Source organism: Balaenoptera physalus, assembly GCF_965194825.1.
Source record: "Balaenoptera physalus genome assembly, chromosome: 7".
In the NCBI taxonomy this organism is placed as follows: Eukaryota; Metazoa; Chordata; class Mammalia; order Artiodactyla; family Balaenopteridae; genus Balaenoptera; species Balaenoptera physalus.
The window spans coordinates 34,287,437-34,310,466 of NC_138886.1; the positions used below are offsets into that span (position 1 = coordinate 34,287,437).

The 23,030-nt window shown below is 46.7% G+C and overlaps 1 protein-coding gene across 6 annotated transcripts in view; it reads right to left on the bottom strand.

Annotated features, from left to right (window-relative positions):
* Positions 1 to 23,030, bottom strand: part of TMOD1 (tropomodulin 1) — a 102,940-nt gene that overhangs the window by 65,518 nt on the left and 14,392 nt on the right. For 5 of the 6 annotated variants that reach the window (XM_082468741.1, XM_082468738.1, XM_082468737.1 and 2 more), the window contains exon 2: positions 17,945 to 18,095. In XM_082468741.1, the coding sequence (XP_082324867.1) occupies positions 17,945 to 18,064 (120 nt within the window). In that variant the 5' untranslated portion in view covers positions 18,065 to 18,095. Of the gene's footprint in view, positions 1 to 17,944; positions 18,096 to 23,030 lie in introns of those variants that run through there. The other variant, XM_082468742.1, reaches the window with a different exon arrangement.

The following is a 23,030-nucleotide window of genomic DNA, read 5'->3' on the forward strand; positions in this document are numbered from 1 at the left end:
TGCTATCAGCTATATGAAGAGAGCTCTGTGCCTGGCACATAGAAGGACAAAGCTTGGGAGGGAAATACTACTGTTTGACTGCAGTATGATTTTTTTTTTGTTTTTTGTTCTTTTTACAAGATAGTTTGCCACTGTGCTGTTCCACTAAGAGCGGTGGGTGCAATATCAGGAGACTGGAGTGTGAGCCCAACTCTGGGAGAGCTGAGGTGAGCAGGGCCTAGCACACTGATCGGTACACACAGGGGCTCGGAGAGTGGGGCTGGTGTATGTGCAAATGGATTTAGGCTGCAAGTCAGGAGGGACATTTGGGAGCTGGAGCACATTACGAGAGGACGGCCAATAGGTAGAAGATTAAGCCTTGACTGATTTGTGGATGAGTGTCAAGAACATACGTGGTGCCACAGATACCCTAGTTTTCCTTAAGCAGCAGTCCTCAGACACTGTCCCCCGTGATATGGAGGATGGCTGACGGTCCACAGATGAGCCACATTTCCACGGGTATGTCCCAGGTGAGACAGGATTTCCTGTGGCTACTAGTGTGTGTCCATTCAGTGAAAGTGCAGCTACTGTAGCCCAGTTGAGTGAGGGCACGGCCTAAATGTCGGCAAGTGTCCATCTGTGATTACCCATGATAAGTAATCAAATTCTTTGTGACACGCCAGCATGTCACAGTTAACCCCACAGCAGGCTTAAGCCCTGACTTGGAGTAATGATGTCTCCAGCAACATGATCTTGGGCAAATCTCACCGTTTCTCCGTTTCTCTGGCTGTAAAATGTGAATAATAACAGTCACTCTCTCAGAATTGTTGAGAAAAGTAAATTAGACAGTGCAGGAGAGCGCTTAGCACAGTGCCTGATACAGTGAGCACACGAATTATTATTGACTGTTGTTGCTGTTCTAAAATCAGATAAAATACCTTTTACCAGGAGGTTGGATACCCAAATACGTATGTTGGACAGGGGATGTGTTATCCCAATATATCTTAAAATTCAAAAAAGGAACACATACAAATATAAAATGAATTAAGCATGGAAAGCAAGTGTTTTCCCAATGATCCCCATAGGGAAGACCTGAGAGATTTTTGTCACCATAAAGGATTTTGATGGCAGTGAGGTGCTGGGGCACATTCTGACTTCCGAAAGGCTCAGTATAGTGATGGGAGAAACCCATGAGGTTGTAACTGAGGGGAAAAGGGTTTGCAAACTCACATCTCTTTTTGAATATATCTGATAGAAGCCACTGATTCAAAGTAGGGTTTTTCACATTTTTTTCTTTTTCTTTTTTTTGTATCTACATGAGGTAATGGATGTTCACTAAACTGGTAATCATTTCATGATGTATGTAAGTCAAGTCTTTATGCTGTACACCTTAAACTTCTACCGTGGTGTATGCCAATTATATCTCAATAAAACTTGGGGGGGGAAAGTAAGGTTTTCAACGTCAGCACAAGAGGTACTTGGGGCTGGATGATTCCTGGTCCTGCGGCTTGTTCTATGCATTCTTGGCTGGTAAGCAGCGTCTCTGTCCTCTGTCTAATGGATGCCAGTAGCACCACCCCTCTCCTAAGTTGTGACAGCCAAAATGTCTCCAAATATCGCCAGATATCCCCGGTAGGGGTGCAAAATCACCCCTGATTGAGAACCATTTCGGTGTTAAAACTGAAGCCCATATCCTTCTAATAGGGGAGTGAAGATGTTTTTAATGTATTTTTAAAATATTACTTAGATGGCATGTTAAAGTATAGTTTCATTTATCTTTATCGAAAGCAGTTGACTTTTAAAAAGGCCTTTTCTAACAATTCTTAGCTTATTGGATTTTTAAAGTAAATACTGAGAGTATCAGCCTCATTAGGAGTTTATTTTCATTCCATCAAATGGTGCGTTTAGTGAACTATAACGTGATTTTCAATTAAAACCAAAGACAGTTGTATATTTTTTAAACTCATGATTATTTATCATTTTAACTTGTTTTCAAAAACAGCATATGAACTCACATGATATACAAGAATTAACTCAAAATAAATCAAAGACCTAAATGTAAGAGCTAAAACTATAAAACTTTTGGAAGAAAACATAGGCATAAATCTCTGTGACCTGGATTAAGCAATGGTTTCTTAGATATGATACTAAAACAATAAGCAACAAAAGAAAAAAATAAATAAATTGGACTTCATCAAACTTGAACATGTTTGTGCTTCAAAGGAAACTGTGAAGTAAAAAGACAACCCACAGTTTGGGAGAAAGTTTTTGCAAATCATATATCTGAGAAGGATCGAGTATGCAGAACACTTAAAGATCTCCTAAACTCAAAATATAAGACAAATAACGGAATACAAAAATGGGCAATGGATCTGAATAGACATTTCTCCAAAGAAGATACAAAAATGGCCAGTAAGCACATGAAAAGCTGCTCAATGTCATTAACCATCAAGCAAACACAAATCAAACCCAGGGTGAGATACTACTTCACACCCATTAGTATGGCTATAATAAAAAAGACAAGTAAAAACAAGTGTTGGCGAGAATGTGGAGACATTGAAACACTCACACACTGCTGATGGGAATGTAAAATGGTGCAGCCCCTTTGGAAAACAGTCTGGCAGTTTCTCAAAAGATTAAAAGAGTTATCATATGAGACAGCAATTCCACTCCTAGGTATATATCCAAGAGAAATAAAAGAATATGCTCACACAAAAACTTATACATGAACGTTCATAGTAGCATTAGTCATAATAGCCCAAACGTGGAAACAACTCAAATGTCTATCAAGTGACAAATGGATAAATAAAGTGTGGTATATCCATACAACAGAATACTATTTGGCAACAAAAAGAAATGAAGTACTGGTGCGTGCTACATCATAGATGAAACCTTGAAAACATCATGCTAAGTGAAAGAAGCCAGTCACAAAGGACTACATAGTGTCTGATTCCATTTATATGATATGTCCAGAGAACAGTCAGATCTGCAGAGACAGAAAGGAGATTAATGGTTGCCTAGAGCTGAGGAGGAAGGTGAGAAAGACGGAGTGACAGCTAATGGGAACAGGTTTCTTTTTGAGGTGATGAAAATGTTCTAAAATTGACTATGGTGATTGTCGTATAACTCAGTGAATATACTAAGAAACACTGAATTATATACTTTAAACAGGTGAATTTTATGAATTTTACATCTCAAAAAAGGCGTTATTTAAAATGGACTATGGGGCTTCCCTGGTGGCGCAGTGGTTGGGAGTCTGCCTGCCAATGCAGGGGACACGGGTTCGAGCCCTGGTCCAGGAGGATCCCACATGCCGCGGAGCAACTGAGCCCATGTGCCACAACTACTGAGCCTGCGCTCTAGAGCCTGTGAGACACAACTACTGAGCCCACATGCTGCAACTGCTGAGGCCCGTGCGCCTAGAGCCCATGCTCCGCAACGAGAGGCCACCACAATGAGAAGCCCGTGCACCACAATGAAGAGTGGCCCCTGCTCGCCGCAACTAGAGAAAGCCCACGAGCAGCAACGAAGACCCAACGCAGCCAAAAATAAATAAATTAAAAATAAATAAATTTTAAAAAAATGGACTATGTTATTGAGGGAAAAATTACAAAAATGGCCAATGCAATAAATTAAATGCCCATGGAATGCTGAGAACACAGGCTTTTCGTGTGTCAGTGGCCAAAATTGATGCTGAGATTGGGCAGGCTAGAGCTGGCCAGATTTAATATGGTGTCTTGTTTTACAGAGTAAGGTGCCGTATTATGTAAATTCGTCATGGAGCAGTTAAATGTATAAGAAAATGCTGCCTTGGATGACTATTAGAACCTAAAACTGACTCTCAGACCCAGTCTACCCAATTGGTGAGGAAAGAGTTCCCACAACCATTTTGTTGTCACCTTCGACCAGGAGAGTATTTGTTGAACATGTATGTGTAGAAATGTATCTTTCATTCCTTCATTTCTTATTCGTTCAACAAACATCCATGGAGTGACTATTATGTGTCCAGGCAGTGTGCTAAGACCAGGACCCCACCAAGGGCTCTCTAATTCGGAATAACTGAGGAGACGGAAGGTAAATGGGGGAAGCAGAGTAAAATGAGAGAAAAGTCTCAATTATAGCACATGTGTAAAACAATGTATTGTTTTAGTTTTTAAGGTTAATCAAGATCCTAAAGTGGGGTCCACTTTACTGAATAGCAAAGAATAGTCGATAACTAGCCTCTACATTCCTGTAAAGGTCGTATAAGTCCACGATGCCTGCTGGTAATTGGAACCATCTAAACTTTAAGGCACTTAAGTCTCATTCTCCTAATCTTAAGGTCTGCACAGGGTAAATTTGCTGGGCACGTGCTTTCTTTATAGTTAGTTCAAAAGGAAGCATCAGTCTGCTCCTCCAAGACAGATATCGCTTCTGCATGAGGGGAATCTGTATTTACACACACACATCACATGTACATCTTCACTCCAAAGACCGGTGGGTTACGGGTGAGATTTGCTTTAGGAGACAGCTTTGGTACAATATATATGACTTGGAGCATGCCTTCAGGTCCTTACTTACAATTGGAAATTTACTTGCATGTGGAGGGCAGTGACTAATGCCTGGGCGATCTTCTTATTATCGCCTGACAGGAAAGTCAGTGTTAGTTTTAAGGAGGAAGAATTTCTAGGCACTCTCTGATCTTAGCCTAAATATAAAATTATAGCTGTTAACGCTTGGGAGTGGGGAGGACTGTGGCACACTGGAGCTTTCAATGCCTCCACACTACTCTGCTCCAGCTAATTATTGCCGTGTAAGAACGTGGGTGGTGTTTTTAGATCTGCTCAACTTTATGTGGAAGCTCTTGATTTTTAAATATTGACACATGATCCAAATATTTTAAGAACAATGTTCAGACCAAATAAAACAGATGCAGGCCAGTCTCAGCCCATGGGCTGCCATTTTGCCATCTCTGATCTGAGGTTCCTATCAGACTAAAATTCCAGGTAGAGAAAGTCAAGATACTCATTCATTTATTCCACACATGATTACTGAATGTCTTGCTCCTTTCAGGCTCTGGGCCAGAGGAAGAAAGAGGTGTATACATGGGTTTTTAATTTAGAGGTTTTAAAAAAAAATTAAAAATGAATCAAAAGTTTAATATGTTCTTGGAAATAATCACAGAGGGGAAAAACTAGGCAATCTCTTCCTGTAGTTCCCTACTTGTGGCTTTTTAAATGGTGACTTCCTTTTAATGTTGTAAAATTAAAACTCTGATGTGCAGCCTGACAGGTTAACATCTTAGTCTAGTTTTCTCACCCAAGCTCTGGAGTCCAGCTGCCCACAGGACAATGGAAACTGACAAATCCTCAACTGTGTTGTTAGGAGCTCTAACACCCTGCAAACAGGTGAAGTAAAGGCCAAATATTAAGCATCTGCACAATTATCACTATAATTATCTAATTATAGATAGCTGGGGCTATGAGAGACTCCATCCTGGCTAGAACTACTGCGGGCTGGGTTAGAAGTGCACACACAAGCAACACATACACACACACACACACATACACATACAATGTATTAAAAGGATCATAGGCTCCTGGCAGCTCAGAGCTGCAAAGCCCTGAGACAGCCTCTGGGCCAATTCTTTCATTTTCAGTTGGGGAAACTGAGGCAAGGGAAACTGAAGTCACTTGCCCAAAGTCACACAGCTTGTTAGCCACACAGCCAGGAAGCCTGAGCTGATATATAGGTGACACTGCACATAATTAGCTTCTCAAGGATCAGTATGACTGTCTTCAGACTGGTGGCTTAGCATATATACAACGTCCTTTAACCTGGTTCTTCACAGTGACAGAAAACAAGGAATTTTATCACTTTCCCCCCATAAATCAGCTACGTCTAAGAACAAGGGTATGTATAATGTGTCCCCCCCTTGGGCTGGGCTCCAGGCATCCTGGGTTTCTGTTCTGTGACTGAACCATACGCAGCCCCCTAGAAGAGGGTGGACCGCGCTCTTTATCAGGTATTGGCAGCGAGGGCCGGGGAGGGCAAGGGCCTTGCCTGAGGTCACACGTGGACCGAGAGCCCGGGCTCCTGAATTCCAAGCCCCAGAAAGCTTTGCATCCCACCCGACTGCCTTCCTCTAAGAACGGATCCTGGAAACCAGATGTGGCCCCGTGTGAGAACCAGGTTCCCTCGCACCTCTTTATCACACTGGCCTCCGTTTACAGGTGGAGAAACTGAGGCACAGAGGCATGGAGTTATTGTCCTGGGTAAGAGAGAAACCCAGGAGGCAAATTTCTCAGAATTCCCACTGAGAAATTTCCGAGGTAAATTTCTCTCTCCCTCCTGCTTCAAACGACCTCAGCCTGCCCCAGACGCCCGCCCTTTCCCCCGTCCACCACAGCAGCAGCCCGAACATCGAACAGGCCAGTCAGCCATCCAGTTACCTTTTACAAGGCATTTGACCCAAATGCTTTCTTTCAAGTGGCCCTGTGGACTTTTATTTTCCAATTCTCTGCCAGGTCTGATTCCCCTTGTGTAAAGCGTGGCCCTCCAGTGCCTCGGGGCCCGTCAGGAGACAGAGCGCCCGGCCTCTGCCCCGTTCACCAGCAGCTTCCAGATCCCACTAGGGGTCACTCAGTGGGGCTTCAGCAGAGCTTTCTTGTCACGCACGGCAGAACCTAGCCTGAGAGCACAGCACTCGTGCCTCGGTCACAGACGGGACAAGTGGGTCCAGACCTCTAATAAGCCCCCTCTCTCCATACGTTCCCCACCCATCCACCGGCCTGACGCACTCTAGACCTCCTCCTCCCTTCTTGTTCTCTCCAGAAAGAGCCAGGCCTTTGGCTCGGCCACCGTGACCCTGCTGCAGGGCTGGTGAAGCCCAGGATCTAGCGCATCCCCCGGACAGCTTTACAGGGCGTTCGTGCTGACACCCAAAGGCACCCTTGTAGCCCAAGCCCAGTAGTTGTTTGTGGTGGAACCTATGGCTCATAACAGCACACTTTGTGTCTCTCTGGTGTTCATGGCACAAGGTGAGGCCAAACCTTCCCTTCCCAGCGTTCTCCTAATCCTCCTTTTCTGCCTCATGTACAAGGAAAATGTTCCATGTTCCCTGCTGTGAGGGGCACCCTGAGACAACAAATGAGTGACCGCGCTCCACAGCGGCCCAAGAGAGGGAGACACACCCAAGTGTGAGCAGCTTACTCTACCCGGGCTTCCTGGAGGAAGTGGTTCCTGAGCTGAGTGAGTCCCAGGGCACCAGGCAGGAGACAGCCGGGGTAAGAGAAGAGAGGAGAGGGATGTTACAGGGGGATAGCACCGCAGAGACAGAGGCTTGGCAGAATGAGGGGGTGTGGCTCGCCAGGGGAAGGAGTCTGAGGCTGCAGGGTTTGGAAACGTCTCCATCCGATGGGAACCGGCCTAGTTCAAGCTGTGCTGTCTCTTGCTGGGATCATCAGAGTAGCCTCAGGCTGGCCTCCCTGCCTCGGGCCTCTCCATCTGTACTCCCTTCCCCTTCTATCAGCCAGCCGGACCGCACCAACTGGCGCATCTGACTGGGTCACTCCCCAACACACTCACAAATGCTCAGCACCTCTACTAACCCACAGAATCATGACTAAATTCATCAGCCAGACACTGAGAGCTTTTCGTGATTTGACCTCAACCTACTCCAGCCTCCCGATCTTCTCATCTTTAAGTATTCCATGTTCCAGCCACTCCAGGCTGCTCCGCATTCCGCAGCCGTGCCCCACACCCTCACCCTTGCCAGGGCATTGCTCAGGCTGTGCTCTCTGCCTGGAATTCCATCCCTCCTCCCCTCCCTGCATTCATCCTTCAAAGCCCTTCCCTTGGGCACCCTGTCCAGCCTTTGCTGTGCTCCCTGCACTGATCTGGTGATTCTCTTTCCAAACACCCTGAGGCATCTTGCCAATTCTTATATAATGTTCCTCTTAATTTGTCTTGGAGCACATTTATGCCGTATCCCTCTCCCCAAGGAGACTGAATGCCCCTCAAAGGCCAGCTGGGATGTATCCTAGTCGTCTCTGAATCTCCAGCACCAAGCAGTGAGTGCTAATGTGTTCTGAATCATCCAGAATCACACAGCACTGATGTTCCAGCAGGGAAAAATGGTATTTCTTGGACACCCTGCAAGTCAGCATCACACCTGCTGCCCTGAGCTGTTTGCTGGGCACCCAGCTGCTGCCCCAAGCAGGTCTGGGGAAGGGGATGCATTATGAAGGGTGCTAGAGTGCAGGTGCCCACCATGGGACCAGAGTTTACTGATGGAGATTTTGGAAAACGCCAAGCTAGAGAGTAAGACCTTTGTAATGTTTCCTTTGGGGATCTGGATTTAAATTCCTATCAACTCCTCTCACTCCTCCTCAGAACTTTTGGCAGAGCAGAACATCAGGCCATCAGACTGGCAAACCCATAGTGACAGACTTCAAATTGTCACCAATATCATATCTCCCCTTATACAGTAATAAAAGCACTCCACCCTTAGCTGAACACATGGCCACTTAGATTAAGGACTACTTTCCGCAGGCTCCCTTGCAACTAGGTTGGGTCATGGTATGAGAAGTGTCTAGTGGCAACTTCCAGTAACTTTCCTTAAAAGGTACTTGAAAAATGGCTTTTCTCCTTTTCTCCACCCCCCACCCCTTTTCTTCTATTCTAATGCCTGGAAAGCAGCTATCCTGGCCACCACCTTGGATCATGAGGATGGGGGCAACACCTTAGTGATGGCAAGGACGTGAGCTGAATGGAACCTGGGACTCGGGGACGTTTGGGGAGCTAAGCTCCCTACCTGCCCTGGACTGCCCACCTCTGGACTTTTATGAGATGAATAAACCACTGCTTACATCATGTTATTTTGAACCTCTATTACTTACAGCTAAACTGCATTCTAACTGACAGCCTGGCTTCTCATCCCAGGGCTTTGAGGCCACAAACAGGGCACTGGTGCTCTCTGACTTTGAATTCCCTTTCTGTAAAATGGTCAAGATCTCCTTTAGCTTGAAACCTCAGAATAAAGCCTTGAACTCTATATTAGAAACAGATTATGACAATCAGTTTTACCACCACAGGGCATAATTGTTCACTTCCATTCAACTGAACAGACACTGCATTATGGGGCGACTCTGTCAGGGCAGCTCCATCTGGTTGTGCAAGTTGTGCACTGGCACAACTCCAAGGGCATTATATGTTCTCTGGTTTATGTGAACAGTGGTTGCTGGAGTTGTGCAGTGCAATACTTGCACAACTGTACCTGGCTGCCCTATACCTGTGGTGCTACAGTGTGGCTCTAAATTGCAAGAACCCTAGATTCTAGTGGTCAAATCATATATTCAGGTTCAACAAACATTTATTAAACACCTATTATGTGCCAGGCACTGGGCTAGGTACTTTTCATCTATCTATCTATCTATCTAAAAATCTGTCATGTGAACAGAGTCAGAATTGGAAACTGGGAGACCTATAGTCCAATCAAATGCCAAAACTTGGTTTTGTCTGTGTATTTGAATGAGCTGCCAACATTTTCAAATAGGAAACTTGCACATAAAAATTCAGATTTCCAGGCTCTCTTTTTAAAAAAAATTTTTTAAATAAATTATTTTATTTATTTATTTTTGGCTGCATTGGGTCTTCGTTGCTGCGCACGGGCTTTCTCTAGTTGCAGTGAGCAGGGGCTACTCTTCGTTGCGGTGTGCGGGCTTCTCATTGCGGTGGCTTCTCTTGTTGCGGAGCACAGGCTCTAGGTGCACGGGCTTCAGTAGTTGTGGCACGAGGGCTCAGTAGTTGTGGCTCACGGGCTCTAGAGCGCAGGCTCAATAGTTGTGGCACACGGGCTGAGTTGCTCTGCGGCACGTGGGATCTTCCTGGGCCAGGGCTCGAACCCAAGTCCCCTGAGTTGGCAGGTGGAGTCTCAACCACTGTGCCACCAGGGAAGCCCTCCAGCCTCTCTTGAAAAATTAGATGACATGGCAATATTGGGCAACAATTGGCAGAGTGGAACAGCAAGTGCCCTTTAGTCAAACACAAACTCTCCCATTTGCCTCAGTCCCCACCACTCCCTCCTGTCTCTGACACAGAGGCCAAGAAGCAGTTAACATTTATCACTGGCTCTGTTGTTGCTTTTCTTCTTGGAAGGTAAAGTGGTAAGTGAAAACTTTCTTATGTCCACATCTCTTTCAAGAGTGGAAAAGTAAAAGATGACCCAAGATGGCCATGTGCCTCACGAAAATTGGCCCATCTTCCTCCCTTCGTTATATTACCTACCTGATGTTGTGGGTGCTAGTTTGCTGCCTCTCAAGTAGAAGGTGTGGCAGTGGGCGAGATGGGGAAGAAACTGGGGGCCGGGTGGGAAGACAGGGTTAAAACTTTATCTGTGGTAATTCTTTTTTTCTTTTTAAGGGTGATCTGAATCAAGTAAGGCAGCATTTTTACATTTGTTAAGTTTGGATAGTGGAAACATAGGTGTATTCTGTACTCTATTATATGTTTAACATATTTCCTATTAAAAATGTCAAAGTCAGAAAGGAAACTGCTCAGTGTCTTTAGTGGGGCAGGTGCTGTGCTGGGGGCTTGGAGGGGTAGGGTCAGGAAGGCTTCCCAAGGGGGAGGGGAGGTTGGGCCTTGAGAAATGGGAGGATTCTGACTTGAGAATGAAGGGCTCCAGATCCAAGAGGTTCCCCAGCAGCAGAGGCAGGGAGGAGAGGATGGCAGGGCAGGGAGGAGGGCATTCTGTGGAGGCTGGAGGCCGGTCTTGGGGAAGGCAGTGGGGTGGAGAGGTGGGTGGGGAGGTAGTCACGGGGCTAGAAGACAGATGGTGGGATGAGGACACACTGACACCTGGCCTCACTCGCCCTCACCCCACCAGGCCCATCCTTGGCTCTGTGCACGGCCGGCAGTGTTTCTAAGGATGTGTGCCTATTTTTAGAGCAGAGATTTATTTCTTTCCATTTCAACTGTTTACTTCTGTCCTGGGCTTGTGAATCTGCTGGTCTGTGCTACAAGGGAGAACCACAGCTCTGTGGACCAAACGTGGCTGCTTCCTGCACAGCCAAGAGCATCCTCTGCTTTATAGGATACCATGTGGGCCATGAATATGGAGGATTTTATGATTTTGTGGAGTCTGGTGGGAAGCCATGCAGTGTGACAGGAAGTCCCAGGATTTTGTCCTGGTGCTGTGGCTTACTTGCTGTGTGACCTTGAACAAGTCCCTTCCCTTCTCTGGGTTTCAGGGGGTTTTTTTTTGTTGTTGTTGTTGTTGTTGTATTGATTTTTCATCACTAACGTGGGGATAGTACTGCTTACCTCAAAGGGTTGGTATGAGGATTTGATGAAATACATGAAGCACTGGGTGAATGACATGTGTGCAGGAGGGACTCTGTAAATCAGGGGTTCTTTATCTGCGCCGTGTTTGTATATACAGGGATAGGGGTGGGGCTTAGATCATGTCTAAGTGTTCCTCTAACTCTGAGATTCTACAGGCCTAGGTTTTCTCCTCCATCATTTCTCCCTGCAGTTCATGGTCCCTTGGTCTCAGAACTTTTGACACATTTTGGGCTGAGGGAGGCAGGTCTACCTGTCAGTCTATCACCTACTAGCTATGTGATACTGGGCATCCATTTCCTTTTCTTAAAATGATTTCAACCCCAACCTGTGAGGATCAGTCTCATAGGATCCTCGTGGAGATTTTTTGAGATGATGCCCATAAAACAGCATAGCACCTGGCATGTAAGACGACCTCAACAGAGAAATAGCTGTAGTTTTAAAATTATTATTATTATTATTTCAGGCCTTGCAGGGGCCTGTTGTTTTCCATTGTTGTTTCTATAGTTGTAATGTGTCACAGACTCCCAACAGCAGACTTCAAAATCAACTTGTAAGGACCCAATTTCTTTGTAAGTTTGGGGTTATCTCTACCATCTTCTCGTGTGTAAATATTTTGACCCTTTTACTGAGACACTAAAAAATATTACTCCTTTTCCTCAAAGCCTCATTAACAAGTAACATTTATAGTGAAATTCTTTGTGCTGGTGGTTTCTTTCTCTTTTTAAGATTTATATTTATGGTGAAAATAACATAACAACTTCAAGAGAAACTGAATTAGAAAAAAGTAATTTGCTGGGTAATTCCCCAGCTTTGTTCTCCAAGTTGCCTTCCAGGCCCTCCCACACACATTCACAGGAGGTGGTAGTTAACAGCACAGGCTACTGGGTCTGACTCTCTGGGCTGGAGTCCCAGCTCCTGGGCAGGCTACTTCATCCCTCTAAGCCTCAGTTTCCCTATCTTTAAAATGGAGCTGATAACCAAACCTCTCAGAGGACTAAAGAAGATAATCCATGCAGGGCTTTGTCCCAGTAAATGTCAACTATCTATTGATGCTATAAGAGCTCACACACTGTACCCTGCCCAAGTCCCGGTGTGACTTGTCATTCTCAAACATCGCTGTGCATTGCCCGTTTTCCCTGTTGCCTGGTACAAAGGCAACCTGAACGAGGAGCTGGCTCAGCTTCAGAGCAGAATCCACTTAACTCCAGAGAGACAAGAAAGGGCAGATCCCCTTGGGGAATCAGTCAACAGCAGATACTTTTAGCACATGGAGCATTCCTCTCCCGTGGGAGTCCAAGTGCAACAATCTCATGATAAGCTTGAGTTTTTCCAGGACGCAGACTAAGAGAGAGAAAGTTTCGGGAAATTTTTTTTTTTTTTTTTTTTTTACTGTGCACAAGTTTGGAATCCTCTGCTGCAAACAAAGCAGCTTTCCAACTCTGTGTACTCTACTGTGTCACATGACACTGGGGCTTAACAATTGCATCACTGAAAACATAACCCCCCTGAAACATTACCTGTTAGCTGAATTCAGGTCATAAGATTGCCAGGAACTGCTCATAAAATCAGAGACAGTTAGATCTGGAGGGGGTGTTAGAGGGCATCTAGGCCCACTGTGTCCACTTTGCAGATAGGGAAACTGAGATCCAAAGAGGGAAGAGCACTTGCCGAAGTTGGGAGCAGAGCCAGGATTGAATAAGAACCTCTGCATCTCAGATTGTTTCTAGGAAGAAAAGGGGATAAATTTTCATACAGCACCTTCCCCAACTACAAAACCAGAGCACATCCGTGGCTCAAACTATCTTCCTGAAGACTCCAGTGAAGCCTTATAGCGGTGTGGCTAAGACGTGAACTTTTAGAGCCGTGTCATCGCTCTGCCACTGCCTCATTTCAGTTTCCTGGTCAAGTTACTTCACCTCTCAGTTTTCTCATCTGTAAAATGGTCATGATAACAGTGCCTGCACCATAGGATTAGGATGACGGTTGAATGAATTAATATTTTCAAAGTGCCTAGAACAGTGTCTGCACATAAAAAGTGCCATATAAGCACTTGTTAAACCAGAATTAAAACAGGAGGAGTATAGAGTATAAGAGAGAGGGCAGCGGGCCTGGGCTGGTTCTGCTCTGGCCTGTGACCACAGCAAGTTCCTTCTCCTCTCTGGGCTCAGTTTCTGCTCTGTAAGTTGGAGGGTTGGACACCTGCTGGTCTCTGCGTCCCCTCCCGACCAGAGGCTCTGAGGCCTCTCCTGGTCTGCAAACGTTTGACCTCTCCCTGTGCTGTGGTTTCAGAACATGGGCTGAGGACGGGTGAAACTCAAGCTGGAATGTTTGTGCTCTCAGAAAGAGTGGAGCCCCGCTAGATCTTTTCAAAACTCCCATCCTGACTTGCAAATCAGGTAACAGAGACATCTCAGTGAAGGGCTAATTGTTAGATGGGGACAAAAACCCCGCTGGTCTCCGTTATCTCCTATCCTTGCTCTGATTTCTCTTCTCTTTTTCTTGAACTTAGAGAGAAAGGGGGCTTTGAAAATGTCCATTTGAAGCCACAATGCTACGAGGATCACAGGTCTCGGATTGCCCAACCCTACTCTGAAATTCAAGTGCACTTGCACCTTCCTCCTGCCAGAGGGGGAGGTGCCACACTTTGGAGCCTGTTTGAAATCTGAGTCTCCACGCCCTGGTCCTGTGATGCTGAGCAAGTCAGTCAGCTCTGCACCTCACCCGGTTCTCCAGCCCGCCAGTGTTCACACGCATACCTTCCTGTTAATCACCGGTGAGAAGGGCTCAGGGCAGCTGGCTGTGTGATGGTACAGAGGCCCTGGGAATCTGCTGCTAGGGCCAGATACCCTGATATTAGGGGTGGGGCCATTTGCCAGTTTAGAAGTGAAATGGAGCTCCTAGCTGGGGCTCAAGCAGTCCTTAGGGGCTCCACTCTCGGTTCTGAGGGCTCCTCCATCTGCCCCCTTCCCACTCCCAGGTCTGTTGCCTGGCTCTGACCCTTGTCATCACCTACCCAATTTGTAGCCACAGCCTAATCTAAACTCACCCCCATCCAGGGGCTCAGGGCAACTCCAACAGCCCCAAGGCCAGAGGCAGCAGGCTTTGGGAGCTCCTGGGAGTCTGTGCTTCACCCTGAAAACAGCAAAGATTCTGCAAGATGGCAGAAGGGTTGTGGAGAGGGGCAGGGGCCCTTCCTTATCTTCAGGAAAGATCTCTCTCACTACCATGGGAGCCCTTCCACCTCTCACCCATCTCCCCAGCATCTCCTCCGGTCCATCTGTCCTGAGTCAGCAAGTCCACTGACTCTCTGCCTTCGGGATTCCCTGGGCCTGCTGAGAAAAGTCCAAACTCTTTAGTCTTCCTTGCACCCCTCTGCCCCCATATCTAGCCCAAACCCCCTTCCAGGCTCAGCGAGCCCTCCACAGAAACCACGCCTAAACTCCGCATCCCCAATTACTTGCTGTACATGAGCTTTTGCTTGTGACCTTCACTCAGCATAGAATTCTTTGTTTTTATTCTTGACTTTGAAAAATCCAGGACCCAGTTCCAGTATCACCTATTCTGTGAAGCCTCCCACCAAAAAAGAATTAATCCTCTCCCTGAGCTCCCTGTGTGCTCCCACTTAGGACATGGTTTATTACGCCCGCTCCCCACTGGACGGAGGGCCTGAAGGGCAGAATCCCCGCTAGGCTCCCCTGTTGGTGGCCGCACAGGGGTCGGCGCATGGCAGATAACTGAGTCATGTTTACTGAATTGACTAGAAGTAGCTACATCCTCCTTTAGTTCTCACTTTTTAAAACTACCTGCTCTTGCAATTCTATACAACGGTGATCTAGGATAGAATTAGAACAGAATAACTTTATAGCAATAAAGCTGGAAGCTTGATTGTTTCTTCCCTACATCACTCGTTTTTATGGAAACCCAGGCTAATGGAAAGCGATGGTGCAGGGGAAGGAGGAACCCAAGGCTCTCCCACCGACGCTGCCTTCTAATCAACCCCCAGCAGCCTCACCTCAGGGACCATCTCCTCCTGGCGGGGTCAGGAGCGGGGGGCAGCGGGGGTCGTGAATAGCAAGAGGAGGACACACTGCTGGAGGGGCTTGTCACTCTGTGCGGCCTAGGACCCAGCACTCCTAAACAAGGATTCTGGGTTATCTAGAAAGAAGACATTTAATCAAACCCGGAGATAAGCCCAGGTTATAAGCTCATGGAAGCTTAGCTTTGAATGGGACCAACCAACTCCATTATTTCACGGATGGGGACACTGAGGCTTAGGGACGGACAGCAACTGGCGCAAGGTCACATGAATGTAAGAGACAGGGCCAGGGTTGCACCTGGGACACCGAACCTCTAGTCCTGCATATTCCCTGCTAAGCTACATTCCCTCTACCCGAGCTGCGGTTACTTGAGGGTTAGTGAAACGGTAAAGTAGTGTTTTCTGTATGGATCACTGTTCAACTAGGGTTGAGCAGTGACAGGTGTTTTTAAAAAGGCATGAAATATCCCATTTTTAATTTAAAAATATATCAAATGGGAAATTCACTTAATTCAGTAACATTCATTCTCTACCTTCTCTGAGCTGGGCATTGGCCGGGGTACCTGAAATAGCCACCTCCCTCAGCTCTGCTGACAGCTCCATGGTGACTGGCCAAACCACAGACATGACCAGGGAGCCTCCCGGCCTTGTGATGCCGTAACCTCACTGCAGAGGCAAATTCTGAGTATTAAACACACTTATATGTGCTACCTGACACATATTGCCCGCCATCCTGTGGCAGCTGGCTTGACAGAACGGTGGACTTGGCTTTTGCAGACTCAGTTGCAGTACAGCTAAGTGGTAACACCTGCAGGACTGGGGCAAGGGTCTCTAGGAGCCTGTACATGCTCTGAATCAGTGTCCAATATACGGCGCTTCTTCTCCCACGGCCAGGATTCACGGGTCCAGGAAATGGGAGTAGCACGCCTCACTATTACCAGTGGTACCCCTAGTGACCCACTGGCAAAAGTCGTGCATCCCGGTCCTGTGACCTGATGCTCTGCTGGCCTCAAGGTCTTAGTTCCAAAGGGAGGAATGCTTCCACTAGGAGACAGAGCAGTGATTCCACTGGATTGGAGGTTAAGACTGCCACTTTGGGCTCCTGATGCCTCTGAACGAATAGGCAGAGAGGGAGTTTCTGTACCAGCTGGGGTGATTGGTCCTGGTTACCAAGGGTAAATCAGACTGCTGCTCCACAGGGAGGGAAAGAAGAGCATGTCTGTAATACAGGAGATTCCTTAGGGCTTTCTTAGTATCACCAGGACCTGTGATTAGAGTCAATGGAAAACTATAACAACTCAATCCAGGCAGGACTACTAATGGTCCAGGCCCTACGGAACTAGGTTCACTCCGCCAGGCAAAGAACCACACCCAGCTGAGGCTATGGTTGCTGAAGGCAAGGGAAGTACAGAATGGACAGTGGAAGAAGGTAGTTATAGATACCAGCTATGACCACGTGACCAGTTAGAGAAACGAGGACGATGTTGTCATGAGTATTTCCTCTGTATTTTTTTATGAGCATGTCTGTGTATGTGTGAGTCTGTGTATGCGTATTAAGTAAATATCTTTGTTTTCTTCCCTCTCTTATTCTCTTAACATGAAACAAGATGTATTGGTTTTATATGGTGGTATCTAAGTATTGTTAATTTCACATCATAGTATTAAATTACAGGAGATCAAGGAGAAAAGTAAACATTACTCAAGAACTTTACCTCTTCTTCTGGCAGGTTATACACAGGATAGTTGTATCATGTTAGGCAGAATTATGACCTTGTAATTGTCTTTATCTGGAGATAAGTATGGTTTAAGGAGGTGTGTATGGGTGCCAAGTTGAGGAGGAGTGGACTTGTGATGGTTAATTTTATGTCTCAACTTGACAGGGCCATGGGGTGCCCAGATGTTTAGACAAACATTATTCTGGGTATGTCTGTGAGGGAGTTTCTAGATGAGATTAACATTTGAATTGGTAGACTGAGTAAAGCAGATTGTCCTCCCTAATATGGGTGGGTCCCATCCAATCAGTTGAAGGTCTGAATACATGTAGAACAAAAAAGCTGATCCTCCTACCAGCAAAGGGGGAATTTCCTTCTGCCTGATTAATTTGAGCTGGGTAATTGCTTTTGTTGTTTTTTTTTTCCTTGCCTTTGGACTTGAACTGAAAGCACTGGCTCTTCCTGGGTCTTGAGCCTGCCAGTTATTCGACTGAAACTATACCATCAGCTTTCCTGGTTCTCAGGCCTTTGGACTCAGGCTAGAACTACACTCCCAGCTGTCCTGGGTCTCCAGCTTGCCAACTGCAGATCTTGGAACCTGTCAACCTCAATAATCATGTGAGCCAATTACTTACAATAAATTTCTTTATATATATATATATATATATATATATATATCTCCTACCTCCTAATGGTTCTGTTTCTCTAGAGACCCCTGACTAATATAACACACACTCACACACACACCTGCAAAGGCAATGTTACTCCAATGTTATTGTCATAGAGGGAAAGGGGAAGTGGTACTTCAGGAAGTCGGCCTACCCCTCCCCTAGGTGGTAATGGCTGCTGTCCTTGCAACTGTGACAACGTGTCCCCTTTAGTGCCTACTCACATCGGGGTCCAGCTCATCCAGCTCATTTTCTAGGGTCCTCAGCTCTTCTTCTGTTAGGGCTCCAAGGATTTCATCTTCATCCAGGTCACGGTATTTCTCTAGTTCTCGTCTGTACGACATCGTAGAAGAACTTTCTGTTCCGATCTATGACCTACCAGAAAGAGAAAAATCTTAGAAAGACCCTTCTTGGATTTGCTCTCAAAGCAAATAGATGCTTATCACTCCCATGGAGCCCTGGGCATGTTTTATGAATTGTCAGGATAATAATTACTCTACTGGAATCCTGTATTAAGTTGGACTAATTCTCTCATAAACCTTGCAAGGTAAAAGTCCTGAGGGCATGCAATTTAACGACTTGTAATTGTTGTAATAGGCATGGCCATTAGTTACAAGTAATAGGTGATTTTAAATGGCTTATGAGTGCCTGAAAACTATTTTATTCTTCAAATAGTTCGAAAATTTTCTGTACAACCCTCCACCCATCACCCCACACCCTGATGGAAAACATGAACGCTGGAAATTCAGCCAAGGCTGATCTTAAAAGCGGGGGGAGTGTCAATGGTTAATTAAGCACCTGCTGCATGCAGGCCCTTCCCCTACAACATCTCATTCAATCCTCACAAGAAGCAGCTGACGGTAATAGCTAACTTTTACTACCATACGCCAAGCTGTGCGTTAAGTAATTCCCAAAGACATTCTAATTTAACCTCTGAGGTAGGCATTTATCCCCGTCTTGCAGATGAGGACACTGAGCTTAGAGAGGTTGAGTGACTCACACAAATCACACTACCAAGAGGGGGCAGGACCACCATTTGAAGCCCAGTCTGCTGGCTTTCCAAGCCCATCCGGCTCTAGCCATTGTATCAGGCACATTTTCATAGACTCACCTAACTTCATGGCCAGAAGGAGATCGCCTCGCCCAGACCTCTCATTTCACCCCCCAGGGAGCTGGCTCAGAGGGAGGAAGCGATTGATGGAGGCGGTGGGAGTCCAGGAAGACGGGGGTCCAGGTCTGCCACTTCCCAGCTGCTCTCCTTGCGAGAGAAGGCTACTGCGTATTCTCCGTGGCACAGATGATACCTAACACCTGTGTTTGGATCCTGTCTCTGCTACTTCCATAACCATGACACTTTCACACCTGAGAACTCATTCAATCCTGACGCCACACCCTGTAAATTGAATCTTTTAACTAACACCTTTTTATCAACGAAGAAACTGAGGGATGACCTAGGGCTTGACTCAGAACCCCTGTCACCGGACCCCAGTGCTCCCCACTACACCACACTACCTGTCACCTAACCCGGGAGACACGACGGGGCCCTAAGCCCTTCTGTCCCCCAGCTTGGCTGCAACTGTCTGATAACATGACAAGCCCAGCTCACACATCACCTCCTCTGTGAAGCCTCAGCGTCCTCTCTCTGAGCAAAGTTCATCACGGCCACGGCACCGCACCCACACCTCTGCACGCAGCTCGCACGGCTGCCTCCTGAGGCTTCCTCATGGGCAGGGCCTGGGTTTGCTCCACCCCACTCTCCCGAGGGCCCGACTCAGGGCTGTGCACACAGCAGGAAGCTGTTCACTGAAATGAACCCAATTCCAGTTCTCACCTGCCACTGGTGGTCCAATCAGACCACCTTGAGGACATTCTGGGCTCTTCTCTTGGAGAATGGACAGTCTCAGCTTGCTGCGGGAGCTGCTAGCATCTCTGTGTCTAAGCCAGTTCCCCCTGTCCTGCAGCCTATGTGAGCTGAGCTCTCAGCTTTTGTTCCTGAGGCTGACAGGCTAAAGGGTGAGGCAGCAGCTCCGAGCTTTTGTAAATGCTGCAGGATGAAATGTGTTATTACGTATAGAGTTGATATTATGGGTTGAATTGTGTCCCCTCCAAATTCATATGTTGAAGTTCTACCCCCTGTACCTCAGTAACCCAGAACCACATTCCAAGTAAGAATGTGACGTTACTTGGAAAGAGGGTTGTTGCAGATATAATTAGTTAAGTTTAGATGAGGTCATGCCAGAGGAGGGGTCCCTAATCCAATAGGACTGATGTCCTTATAAAGAAGGGAAATTTACACAGGCACACAGGAAGAACACCATGTGAAGATGAAGGTAGAGATGGGGGTGATGCTTCTGCAAGCCAAGGAATACCAAAGATTACCAGCAAACCACCAGGAGCTGGAGTAGAGGCCTGGAACAGACCCTCACAGCCCTTGGAAGGAACCAACCCTACCAATACCTTGATCTTGGACATCTAGCCTCCAGAACTTTGAGACAAAAATCTCTGCTGTTTAAGCCACTCAGTGTGTGGTACTTTGTTACGGCAGCTGTAGCAAACTACTACAATCAGTATCACCTCCCTCACAGCATTTTGTGGTTTTAGACCCCAACGCAAACAAACACAAACAAAACCCGTGGCTCATCTGTGAAATGACTGATGGAATTTTCCAGAGTAGAGAGAAACAAAACCTAGGAAAAGATAACCAACTTATCAATCAAAAAGCTGGGATTAATTGTTAATTTGAAACAAAGTAATTAAAGATAAACAAAAACCAACGTTGACTAGGCTACCAGAAAAAGCCTCCATTTCAGAAAGAGAGCAGAGATACATGTTATTAATATAAGTTTGTGCATGTGTGGGCCTCTTTGTAGGAGAAATCCGAGTGTGTGACAGCTGGCTTGATAAGAAAGGACTTGCTTCCCAAATACAGAAAAGGCCAGTGCCATCCTTTTCTCTAAGAATGGCTCAGCTTGGTCTGACGTCTTCCTTTGACCAGACCCCAAGAATGCAATGTTCAGACCATAAATGGCCCCCCCTGGCTTGATTCATTTCTATTTACTTCCAAAGAAAGCACAAGCAGCTGACAATGCTCTGGTATAGATGAAAAAAATAACCCTTCCTGATGGCTCTCAGAGAATAACCTAATTTGGATTTTCCTGAGTGGAGCCGGGAGAGGCCCTGTGGTCTCCATCCCAGGGCCAAGAGGACCCTAGTGAAGGGCTCGGAGGCTTCCAGAACCAACTCACAGACACACCTCCGAATTAGCATCTCTCAGATGGGCTGCAAAACACGTTTCTGGTGCTCAAACAGGTCTCGGGTTGTACCAAGTTGCACAAGGGCTCTCTACTCTGCCTGACTTCTCAAAACTCTTGGTCTGCTTTCCCACAACGGATGTCAGTCACCAAGACAGGGAGGGTACAAGCAGAACTTCCCTGTCCTTTGAACCATGAAGCCATGTCTCTGAGAAACTGCTCCTGGAACTGGAATCTCATGGAACAACGTTTGGAAAACACAGCCTTAGATTCACCTCTGGGTCATATGAGGGAGCCATTCAGACTCACACAAGAAGGGGCTGGCGGACAGAACCAGCTGGGACAGGTTTGGAACCCTAGGAGCTTCCCATGCTTGTTACCTTGGCCGGTTGACTCATTTTTCCTAGATGGTTTGCACTAAAACCCTTAGAAAGAGTCATGGACAGACCCTGGAGAAGGGACGAGCCAGTACAAGGGAACAGGGGAGAGAGGAATCCACGTCAAAGCCACCCGGGAAAAAAGGAGCTGGGAAGGAGCAAGAAGAGAGGTGTAGGTGGCAACTACGGGGCCTGCTGGAGGAGGGATGGGGCTGGGTAGCAGGCTACCTCCAGAGCTGCCACCCCGAGGGATGCAATCATTACATTTCCTGAAGAAGTCTCCATCTTTGCACACACGGGAAAGTTAATGTTCCACTTAAACACTCCACGGTGCCGATGAATTTAAAACTCCTATTTCAAAGGATTTAAAAGGCCCTTTCTAATGTCAAGTGTCCTGTGAATATTACAGAGTGACGAGGCATCACATTAAATAAGCTGAGAGGAACGGAGAACTCCTAAGGTAAACTATGAAGTTGTCAGCTTCAAGCCACACTCGTCTACTTGGCTCCCAGGGACAGTTTCTCTGAGGTGAGATTCTTCTCCTATGGTCAGTGATGTGGAAGAACTGGAGGTGGGGGAGAGACAGGGCAGGAGGGAGGTGAAAACACCATGTTAATAGAGCCCACTGCAAGCTCAGCTTTAAAAGATGGCTTGGGGGAACTCCCTGGCGGTCCAGTGGTTAGGACTCCATGTTCTCGCTGCCAAGGGCCTGGGTTCAATCCCTGGTCAGAGAACTAAGATCCCATAAGCTGCACAGCGTGGCCAAAAGAGGAAAAAAAAAAAAAAAAAGATGGCTTGGAAGAGATGGTATTTTATAGCTGTTAGTAAAAGGCCCCTGTTTCCTAGTAAAAGAGGTGTCACAGATGGACACAGACCTGAGATTCAGAGGACTTTGGCTGGTGTGCCAGTTGTGGTGGTAACTCCCTGGGTGACCCTCACTGAATCCCTCCCCTCCTCTGGGCCTCTGTTTGCTCATCTGTAAAATAAGCATAAATGGACCCGGAAATTCTGCTTGTAACCTATCCCCCATGGGTGGTCTTTAAACTGTGCTCAGGGGAGAGCTCAGGCTCTGAGAAAGCTCTTCCAGAGCCCCTGCAGGGGGTTAAATAGGAGAGGCTAAGCAAGAGGGCTCACCCCTCATACCTTCTGATTTATGGAGGGTTCCACATAAGGTTTCTCTTGAAGAAAGGATTCAGCTGCTAAAATAAAAAGTTGAAAATCACGTCCAGCCTGGGGCTGGGGCGTGGTCAATGCGGGCTCCACAAATATTAGCCACATTATTATGAGGCTGCGGCAGCCACTGCTACTGCTGGGGCCGCTGCCTCTCCACCCCCCTCCCCTGCTCCCCCATACACTATCATCAGACTGTAATGTTCGCCAGGTAAGGACATGTGCCTAGTCCTGTGCTTGGTAAAGGTGTTAGGAGGGCATGAGCACATTTGGGCTTTGCTCTAGTGTCCTTGGAACTTGGGGGCAAGTCCCTTCTCTTCTCAGGTCCTCTGTTTCCCCTTCTTTAAAGTGGAAAAATCTGGGAGGGCTGGGAACCCAAGATGGGAGGGATGGGCAGGAAGGGGTGAGGAGGCTGCCCAAGGCAGAACCGCGCCGCTGCTGCCTGCTTTACAGATTGGGTCGTGGGTAAGTGTTGATGAGGAAAAGAAAAGGACAGCTCAATAAATTAAAAA